Source organism: Myiozetetes cayanensis, unplaced genomic scaffold (assembly GCF_022539395.1).
Source record: "Myiozetetes cayanensis isolate MyiCay16 unplaced genomic scaffold, myiCay2020 scf1, whole genome shotgun sequence".
In the NCBI taxonomy this organism is placed as follows: domain Eukaryota; kingdom Metazoa; phylum Chordata; class Aves; order Passeriformes; family Tyrannidae; genus Myiozetetes; species Myiozetetes cayanensis.
The window spans coordinates 97,039,410-97,050,458 of record NW_026086604.1 but is presented as its reverse complement, the minus strand read 5'-3'; the positions used below and the strand labels follow the sequence as shown (position 1 = coordinate 97,050,458).

General features: G+C 38.6%; 1 protein-coding gene across 2 annotated transcripts in view; it reads left to right on the top strand.

Moving 5' to 3' along the window:
* The first annotated feature begins 1,225 nt into the window (after positions 1 to 1,225).
* Positions 1,226 to 11,049, top strand: part of VPS41 (VPS41 subunit of HOPS complex) — a 104,192-nt gene continuing 94,368 nt past the window's right edge. Inside the window, exons 1-2 of one of the 2 annotated variants that reach the window (XM_050319962.1) lie at positions 1,226 to 1,297; positions 5,138 to 5,176. In XM_050319962.1, coding sequence (XP_050175919.1) covers positions 1,277 to 1,297; positions 5,138 to 5,176 — 60 coding nt within the window. In that variant the 5' untranslated portion in view covers positions 1,226 to 1,276. The remainder of the gene's footprint in view (positions 1,298 to 5,137; positions 5,177 to 11,049) is intronic. The other variant, XM_050319954.1, reaches the window with a different exon arrangement.

The window sequence follows — 11,049 nt, the reverse complement described above, 5'->3', positions numbered from 1 at the left end:
TAACCAGTGTGACTTGAAATTTACCATTTTACCCAGCTGTGGTCTCAACGATATTTTGCACAATGGCAGCCAAACATCTCCTTCTCTGTGGATATCCTTTAGCTTATAAGGCCAAGATGACATTTAAACACTTCTTCGCCATGGTACCTTGATAGTTCGTAAAGATACTTTCTAACGTTGTTTGCAAATTAAATGTATTCAGGATAGCGATTTCCATACGTTCTTGCACTGAAACTGGTGACTTTGATAGCTATCTCTCACCCCAGTGTAAACCTTTCAGTGTGATTTTAAAGGACAGTTCTAGCATTTCTCAGTCAAAATTCTGGCAAATTCTTTAGTTTCTAAAGGTATAGCAATGATAGACATGATTTTCATATTGAAGGTGATAACGCTCTGCAATTAATTGTTTGTCCTTATGGTCTTGCACTGTGGTATTATAGGATTTCTCTTTTATTGTCTAGAGTGAACTGCATATTTTTAAAGTCTTGGTTTTGGTCTCAAGGGCACATTAACACTGTAGCTCCAACTGAGATTTTAAATAGCTCCAGCGGCAAAACCCAAGTGAGAAGAAAGTTCTGCCTATTGCTTTTTAGCTTTGGTTAGACTTTTAACATATAATGAATGTGATTTAGGTGCAAGCAAGGCATTCTAGTCTTGTTTTACGCTTTTAAAAAACAAAGCGCAGCAGCTTCTAGAATCGTAGAAGATACTTAGGCTTTCTGAAATCCTCCTCCCGACACTGAAAGGAGCGTGCCGTTTCAAAATTGACAAATTAAGTAAAAAGTATGAAGAGGACAGAAGCTGCTACACGTCTCACTGGAGGATCTAATGGAGACGGGAGCTGTGCTGCTGGGATGGGGGACAATAAATGGGCCGGTCCGGGAGCAGTGGCAGTCCGAGCACGGCGATGACAGCAGGCTCAGGACGCTGCCAGCGGCTCTGGGCGTCACCTACACGCACGGGCTCGCTAGCCAGGGGCCAGCTCAGCAGCCACCGCGGGGGCAGAAAGACAATAATGCTGTGCTCGACTGTGGGGCCCAGCCTTGCTTCTGCCCTCGGTTTAGGTTGTGAGGCATCGCCACCATACCTCGGCTGGGCTGAGGAAGTTAAAAAGGAAGGGAGGAAAACAAACAAAAACCCCAAGCAAACAAAAAACAAAACAAACAAACACAAAACCCCACAAGAAAACATTCCCTACCCTCCGAAACTACATTTCCCAGAGTGCCTCCACCCCGCCGGTTTCCTGCCCCTCACATGACAGCGGCCCGGCTGCGCCATGGCGGAAGCCGAGGAGAAGGTAGAGCCCGTGGGTGCCCTGTGGCCGCCGCGGGCGGGGCGGGGGCTGGAGCGGGGGCCGGGGCGGCTCGTGGGAGCGGAGGGACAGCGCGTATGACAGGGAGCAGAGGCCGAGGCTGTCAGCCCTCCCCGTGGGTGGGGGACCGGCGGCGGGGCGATCCTTCGGGCGATCCTGGGTGCGCCCGGGGCGCAGGAGAGAAGATGGAGGCGGCGGCGGAACCTGGGTCTGGCCAGGAGGGAAGGTTTACAAGTGTAGCTGGCGCCGCTTTGGAGCCAAGAGTAAAGAGCTGGAGGGTTTGTCCACCAAGGGACACGCGTGACATGACCAAGTTGATCTCAACCGGTGAATTTTCTCTTGAGACAAAACTCGAGGAGTTTGGTGCTGGCGACCTGTGGTTCCCTAAAGAAGGTGTTCTCCTGAAGCTCCCTGTGCCTAGATCGATCCTTCCCAAGGAAAAAAAAAAAAAAAAGTAAAGCAAGAAGTGCAGTTGCCGGCCCTTTTGCAAATATTCTCGGTGTTTCTTTGCTGAGCCAGAACTTGGACAGACAGCTAAGCTGTGGGATGTTTGTCGTGTCTTGAATACCTAAATGAGGGAAAGTTTTAGAATTAGTCCAAAGGAATTAGCCTGAATTAGAGATTGACAGGTGGTTTCCACATTCCCTGCTGTCAGAGTTTTCTTGGGAGGGGTTGGATTTCTTAGGGGAGGTCTCTTTCCCAGGATTGGTAAGTTTTTAAGTGTGGCAGCCTTTGAAAGAGTTCTCAGGATAATACCAACTCTTGACAAGTCTTCTAATAATATAAGAGATTAAACTAGCCTGTGTTTTGCTTTCTTTGGACTATGGTAGGAAACTTACCGTATTTGTTGTAGTTTATTTCCTCTGGGGAGCATGTACATCTCTATTGAAAGGGATGTGTGTGTTGTGCATGTAAGTTTCTTTAAAACTCAAGTTTTGTGGCTTTCCCCTTCTGTCAGCTTTAAGTTATGGGCCTAAATATATATAGATGGCATTTGATGCTTGTAAAGGCAGGGAAGGGAAAACCTTATATCCATCGTATTGGAAAGCCCACTTATGAATTTATTGAGAAGTTATGTTGGATCTGTTTAAATGAAATGTTATAATGGTGGGAGATTACTTTGCACTTCTGTGGTTTCCTCATCTGTGTTCCCTTTCCCCATTCTTAGGCTACTGGAAACACAGCATTTGCCAGCTGATTGAAGTGCACTGCTGATTTTCCCCTAGAGTCTGAGACCTACCAACGACAGCTATTCCTACATGATTTAGGATTCTGGTTGTCTGCAAATCCCTGTTAAGGGACTTTCTTTTCACAGTTACAAGGCTATTAAAAAGTAGAAGTAGGGGATAATCTTTTCAGTTCATGTATTTGGAGGGAAGAGAAGGGAACCTAACAAAACTCCAGGGCAATCATAACTACAGTTTACTGTTCCAGTTTGCCTAAGTAAGTGGGAGAACATGGGGAAAAAGCTTTTCATAGTAAGTTGCTATCAAAGTAGGTAAGTGTCAATTCTAAGCACCTTCAGCTGAGTTCTCTGTCAGGGAACAGATATGGTTTCTGCATTTTTTTCCTAAGCCAAGGCTCCCTCTGAATTTTTGCATGTTTTTGCAGTTAAACAGAAAGGCTATGCAGAGTTTACCTTTATTTGCCTTTTATGAAATTTAGTATCTGGGGTTACAGTGCCTTGTGAATACAGTAGGGATACCATAGTAGATGTCCTAAATAAAAATAGATTGATATTTTCTTAGTTTACATGGTTTGATTATTGGAATCAGCTTCTGGTGTGCCCTGATTTGTAGGCTAGTGTTTTCCAGTGGTGCCTTTGCAGGTAACTACTTAAAGCTCAGTTAAGTGACTCAGGTGGGTGTAAGTATCAGCTGCTGTCTCAACAGGTGGGATGTTAACTCCACCCTGCATGTCTGTTGGTCTGTCTGCCTAGTGTTAGATTGTGAGCTCATCTTGAAGATTTGTCACTGGCTTTACATGCATTTCTGTTCTCCTGAATAGCCAAAGCACTTGGAACCGTGAGTAGTGGATGTAGGTGGTGCAGCTGCAGTAGCAAGTCTCACGTACCAGCAAAAATGTCACTTGCTGTAGTTGTTTATTTGTTTGGGAGAGCTGATTTAAGTTACTTTAAAAAAAGCCATTATATTATAATGAACTATGTGAATTATATCAATGTATCAAAACATTGTTTTGATTGTTTTGATTTATTAAGGAGTTGAGGAGGCAACTCCTGAGAGTTCAAGGAGAGAAGGTCAATTTTTTTTTAGGAATCTGGTGATAGTTTGCATTGGACTTCTTGTGTTACTCTAGCCTATCCAACAGGCTGGCAACATTACACCACAGTGCTTAGTTCTGTCCTGATTTGGTTATTGTTAAGTGGAATTTAAGATGCACAAAGATTCTGTAACAAACTTCCAATTTCCTGAAAGGTGACTGCAGCTTGTGATTAGAGACTGGGAGACTGACAGACAGATGGTTGTACCTGCAAAGTTAAATCTAAACTTGAAAGGATACCAGGATTTTACACGCAAGATTATCATCTTCCCTTGAGTCCTATGTTCTTCATGCTTGCTATTTCCCAACTCATGTCTCCAGTATAGACTACACAGATAACTTTTCTGTGGGATATGTGTTTTAGAGGTGGGCCTGGACTGTAGTGAGTGAAATGGAGGAAACAGATGTCAGTAATCATGGTAACACTGTGCACTAAGCTTCTAGTGGCAAGTAGAGGTGCTGCTTTTCTTCTGTCCCATCTGCTGTGATGTATTATGGGCACCAAGATAAGCCCCCACTAACACAAAGGAGACATTTGCTTTTTGCCTAGAGGTCACAGTCAGGGTATTTTATAAATAAATAAATAAATGTGACAAAAAATTATGCTGGTTGTCAGTGCATTCAATTTTTTTCCTTTCCATTTTTCTCTAAGCTGTTGGTGATGGTGTCATTTTTTTTTTGTCTTCTCTGGTGAAATTCTGTTAATCTTACTGTCCAAAGACCACATCATAAGATTTGAAATGCTGCCTTCTCTCTTGCTTGTTCTTTGTTTATATCATATTTTATTGTTAAAATGCTTCCATTCACTGCCAGTGTATTAGTTGTAATCGTTTATTGCTATTGATAAAGATAAATACGTTAAGTAAATCTTCATTTTGCTGACCTCTTTGAGGAGGCATTGCATCAGCAGATTTTCTTAGTGGACAGATGAGAGATGAGAAGGAGTTGACTTAAAAAATTTGTTTTGTAGGGTAGTAAGAACCATTGTCTTGCCAGAGAGAGATGTTTTAAAGGTACAGTTGTTTCAAAGGCAGAAGAAAGCCACATGTCTTGCACTGACATGGGATGAAAAGGAGAAAGTCATTAAATGCTGGCTTTCTGTAGAAAATGGTTTGAAATTATTTAAGTTTAAAATAAGCCTATTAAAAGCTAAATAGTTGAATAGCAAAGCTAGTTTGTGGATAACTTGAGAATGCTATTCTGCCTTGAAGGTCAAGATATGCGCTTCTTTGCAAAACTTACTACCACTTCTGGAAGGGGGGAAGCTATCATAGAGACAGATTCTCAGATGATCCAATCACTCTTTTAGGGTAACTGACAGCAGCGTCGCAGTCAACTGCTGCCCCTGAGTATCAGTGTGGCACGTGAATGCAAGTGCAAGAACAAACCGGGTACGAATGGAAAGGACGGAAACTGAACTTTGAGTTGCTTCTGCTTTGTCTTTTGTGTTTTAATAAAGGATTAAAAGTACTTTTAAAAGGGAAATACTGCTCAGTTATGTGTGTACTTAGCTAATTACTCCTTTGTCCTTTGTGTCCTTTTCAGGAAACCAGGTCTAATGAGGAATCAACAGATGAATCTGAGGTAACCCTGCTTAAAATGCTTCACACTTGAGTCTGTGTCAGTGCTAGTTTTTTGTCAGTGTGGAGGGAAAAATACCACCTCATTATTTGTTTTTAGAATTTTGGCCAGTATTATGTAGCAAGGAATGTTAGTCTGGGCTTAAATTAGTAAAACAAAGATGTGATTTGCTATTAGAAACTTCTTTATCTTTAAAAACTCCCCACAACTGCCCCATTGTTGTAACATAAATTATGTTGAGAGACAAATTCAAGTGTATGCACTCCTGTTTTGATGAAATGAAAATTTGTCAGTATAATTATATATGCAGTAATACTACATTGAGGTAGTTACTTTTTTATTTTAATAGCTTCACAGTCTGGACTTAAGCATGTCCTGTAGACTCTATTCTTGAGATGATATACTGTCAAAAATTGCCTAATGTTCTGGAGAAGTCTGCCTACTCTGCTGTAGGTGATGGAAAAGGGGAGCTGGGGGAAGAGAGGAAAGGAGCTACAGAGGATTCAAGAATTTGTCCCTGAACAGTAATGTACTAACTCCAAACCTGCCATCATTGAAGGAGCCATAGAAAGAGGTAATTGACATCAGGTGGTCTAGGATGGCTACAAGAAGGAAGAAATAAGGGTGGCTGAGCAGCTTCAGTTGTGGCCACCAACAAGGAGAGATGACACAGAGAAGTAGCTATTACCTTGACAGTATTCTCATCCATTATGTATCTAAGTCAAAATGACTCACAGACTTACAAAACTTCAATGACCTTGAAGATTTTTCTGTTCTTTACTTAGGGACAAATCTTCATGCTTGAGATATGGGTTTAAGCACTAAGCAGGCAGAAATCTTAATTTCCGTACCAGTGAACACTGCAGACACTGTAGTGGTGGATTCTGAAAAAATCTTTTTTGCAGACGATGGTGACTTTTTGTCTTGTGGGATAATTTTTTTCTCTCTGCCATTCATGAGTGTCAGTGGCACTGCAGGGCATTACTGGTGAGAAGCAGGGATTTCTTTGGCCCTGTATGATAGCTGTGTGGAACAGCTGCCTGGACCAGACTGTTTTTGCCCAGTGTGAAATGCTTTGTGTTGCGAAGTGCACACAGACAATCACTGGGCAACAATTCAGTATTTAGTAGAATATTAATATTTTCAAGGCTTGACATTCACAGGATAGTGAACACAGATACCTACTTGTTTTTTTCTTTAAAGCCAATTGCAAGTGAAAACTTGTTTTAGTGGCATTTTTAATGGCCTTTCAACATTGCAGCTGGTAGTAAATAAGTATTTATAGCAGAATTAATCATAAATGTTGGTGGGGTTTTAATAGTTTTTAGCTTAAGTAAAAATAGGCATCATACAACTTTCACAGAATTGAAAGTCCTAAAATTTCAACTAGACCTTTATTAAAGTTGATGTCTGTTTTTAATGTTAATTTCACATGCAGAGAAAAGTGAAAAGGAAATTTATATATTGAGAATGTAGATGTTGGATCTAAAGAACAATTGTCATTCTAATGTCTGTGAAAGTGCTTTTCATTAGTTGTCTTTGAGTATCAAGTCTAGTCTGTAGTGTCTTGATCATCAGTAGGTAGTTGATGAAATGAAACTCGTTAGACTATTTATAATGATCATTCAGATAAAACCAAAAATAGTGGTAAAAGCACAAAGTATAAATGTTCTCAATGCTTGCTTATATTATATGACGTATGGTCAGAGATAAGATCAAATTGATGGCTTCACTCTTAGCTCGTGATTAAAAAATTTTAATTACTTTTTTGGCGTGGCTCACAGTTTGAATAATCCGGGATGGATTTTATTGTGGTGGTACTGGAATCAGAGACTCTTAAATCCTGTAGCCTTTTGTCTAGTTTTACTGATTAGAAAATGCTGTATTTATAGTATGGACTTTGTAGGCATCTTACCATAATAATAAGATTTTTACATATACAATTGCTCTTGCACTTAGTTTAATTTAAATTCTTCTTATAAAACTGAATATTGTTCCTAGTGATTTCAGAGGGCACATGACACATATCCAACTTACATTATAGAAGTATTTTCTATTATGGAGGAATGAAGTATTAAAATTCCTGATTTTTGTCTGAACTGGATGTGTAAACAAAGTACAGATTTTTTTTGTTTCCTGATGTTTTTACTCTGCTGTGCCATTATCTTAGTAAAGAATCGTAGATTGATTCTGTTTCATGCGGCAACTCTCTAATTATCATTCCTTTAGTATCTTCTAGCAAATAAGATGCTAATTCTGTTTTTCTACCTGCTTGATTTGTTTTGAATGACAGGCTCTTTAGCAAATGCCAGAATGCTTATTTGCACAGCCTCGGTGGTAGAGCTTAATAAGTAGGCCTCAAATGTGGGAGTCTGCAAAAATTGACTGTCTTGAACGTATGTCATCTAAAAGCTTGTCATTGTAAGTTTGGTTCCAGCTCTTGCTCCCCAGGAGATTGAGTTTCTAAGGCTGTGTAAGTATTTAATACTTTTCAGCTGTTTAAGTCAGAATGTGTAAAATGCAAAGGCATTAATTAGTAGAGATGGTGCATTTGTGCAGATGTTAAGCAGATCTTTCAGTGTAGAATAATTGTAGTTACTTATAAGACTTGTAGCACTTTAGAATTGAAGTAGGTCTTTCCTGGTAACTCTAGTACAATGGACACTTTTCTTTCATATTCTTATATATGATATGGGGTATTATAAGCTTTTCTTTTTCTTATAGACAGACTGCTGTATATTCCATGATATGGTGAGGAAACCCTATATCTAACAGTCTCCTAATTCTTTGGAGTAAACCTACTTGTTTTGCTGAGTAATTCTACTGGACTTTTTTTTTGTTCTTTTTGTATCTTCTGGTTTTACACATTTGGTTTTGGTGGGTTGTTTGTTGGGTTTTTTGAATTGTGCTTCAGAAATATATTTGCTTTATTTCTCCCAACCTTGTCTAATCATCAGATATGCTAGTTTTGAGGCTGAATGAGAACGGGTTTGTTTGGCTGAAAAGTCCTAGTACAGTATAGTTTCATGGGCTTATTTAATTTTATTTTACAGCACCTTAAGCTACATGTTTGGACTGTCACATTTGATGAGATCTTAAAAATAGACAGCAAAGTAATCTGACTTTTGGCTATTTGTAAACTGAAGAGGAAAAGAAAAATCTTCATAAATTATGTACAGCCTGAATCTATTTTCGGATTATTCTTCTTCCTTGCAATGTGTTTGTTTCTGTAAAGTTTTGCTTTTCTCAGTTGAACTGCTTTTTGTCACACAGGTACTTGTATTTTGCCAGCTAATTAGTAAAAGACGATACTAATGATTGTATAAGTAAATAGTTAAGCTTTCTTCAGTATCAATGCAATGTGGTGCTAATATGGGATGTGCAATGGTATTTTTCTTGCAGTTGGTAGTGCTGCGAGTACCGTAGTGCACATAACAGCATGTATTGCGAAGTGCACCCATGAATCACTTGCATTGTATGAAGGGAGGAACTGGTTTTGTATCTCTTAATTCAAAAGAAAGCTTATTAAAGAGCCAAACTGAGTCAACATTCACTATGTTACTCTATGAAATCTTATGAGATCAGGTAAATGTTATTTTGTTTATTTTGTTTTCACTGTATATATAGTGTAAAAACATTCCCATTGAGACTTAAATTGTAGCCATAAAGGCATATATTGCACCCTGGAAAACTCCTAGTCTGCTTAAATTAGTAACAGTTATTTCAGTTGTTTTCATGTGGTAGAAAAATGTTTGGAACCATTCCTCATGGTTCCAGGACCTACAGCTTCTGTCTCTGTCTCAGACCTCATGTACATGTTAACTATACTCTGCTTCTTTCTTGCCAGTCTGCCCCTCACCCTCCACTAAAGTGGGAAGAGAGGGTTTCAAAGCCCCCTTCATTTGGGAGTGTGAGGTACTGATAAAATTAAGATAATCGTGTATGAAAACCTTTCTACTTCAGGAGGGAATCAAAGCTAAATTATCATCCTGGAATTGGCTCAAAAATTTTCTACTGCTTTCTAATTTACCACTGGGGCTATGAGCAGATTGCCCTGGTGGAGTATGTGACTTTTTTACAGGAAGCAGCTTTCAAGAACAAATGTCCCTGGAATTATAAAATGAGTGCTATATCCCAAGAAATGATTCTTGATTAAATAAGGAGTTTTACCAATATTTTTTTTTTAGGGGAAATTTTTTCTTTTACAGTTGTTTGCCTGTTTGAGTAAACCACCAGAAAAAAACATGTGGGTGCAGATGTTAATGTTCTGCAAAGAGTTATTAAAATAGTATTTAAAAAAAAAATTGCATTAATATCTGCATTCTTACTTTTTTACTAGATAACCTGAATGTATCAGTTATCAGTATTGATAACTATTATACGTTCTGTTCTAGCACTTCCATTTCTATATGGCCTCTTCTTAACTTTTTTTTCTTCTTTGATCACTGTTACCCTGTGAAAGGGGCATGTTTGTTCATTTAATTTATGCTTCAGTTATTTAGATGCTATAGTACAAATTTCTACAAAAGTTTGTAGAGAGAAAAGTATTGTAGAAATTTTTGGTTAATCCAGCACTCAAACAATTTATGATGGTTAAGAAATATCCAGCTTTGATACACTTTACCACTGGAATTGGTAGTGGTTTTGTTCTTTAAGGTTTAGAAAACTGATCAGAGCAGAAACACAATTAAGAAACATGTAAACCTTAAAAAGAGACAACTAAAAAGCCTTGGTATTTTCTTTTGCTTTTCACTGCACTTCAGATTCTAGTCTTGTAGGTTGGGTTTGGGTTAGGTCAAAGCAATGAAACAATTTCAAGTAAATAAAGCATCTGGTAAAAAAGCTCCTTGTCATACTGTATTTTCATCAAAATGTTTTCTTAATATAAAGTGCGGAGCATTGGGCTGGAAGAGGTAAGCTCTTCTGTGGACAGTAGCTTTTGAAGGGGTATCACCATTGCAAGAAAAATGGATGGTTGAAAAGTAGATTTGGCTACTGTACCTCAGGCCAAGTTGCCCTTTTTTGTCTCCTGTATGACGTTTTCCAGAGTTCCTCTTTTCATCACACCTTTTTTCCTTATTATTGAATAGTTCTACACTAGGTTATTTTAAAAATGTAAAATGAGAAAAAAATTCTCACAAAACGTATTCTGTTTCACATTCCTGAGCAGTCTGAAGAGAGATTGCTTCTCTCTGCATGGCTTTAAATGAAATTGTCCTTTTAAATGGGGAGAATGGAAGGAAAAGTTAGATGAATTCCAAGTAGAAAGTTCTCCTCCCTATTGATGAGAAAATGTATCATGCAAATAATTTATCAATTTGAGTCAGTAGGATGAGCGTAGTAAATTATTTATTGAAGTTTAAATGAAATATTTTCATACATTAATTTGAAAAACAAGTTTGCAGTGACTAGTAACTAAAGTTATACATCATTAGAGGATAGACTTACAGGAAAAAATGGATTATTGCTATATTCTTTTAAGGTGTTCTGGTTTGGAGTGAAAATTAGATACTTCATTTAATGAGCTATTAATATTAACCAGAAGAGCCTGTTCTATCTGTGTGTTGTTGAATTCCTAAAAAGTAAAAATGCTGCTGTGACTGCTACATAAATTAAATGCAATTGCAAAGCTACTGTTAGCAGAGTATGGAGACATGGCTTTTCCAAAACCCTAAATACATTTATCTGGGTGGAATAACAGTCTAGGCTGCAAAAAAGAGGGTGGGAGGGAAATTCAGCTCTTCCCCTCTGGTGGGTGGGTGAACTTTAAAAAAGTGCTGTTCTAAAACTGCACTGTCGTGTTTTCATATGCAGTACATCACAGCGTGGCAACTGTGCTGCTTGAGTAGTGTCCACAGGGGAAACAAATGTTTGCC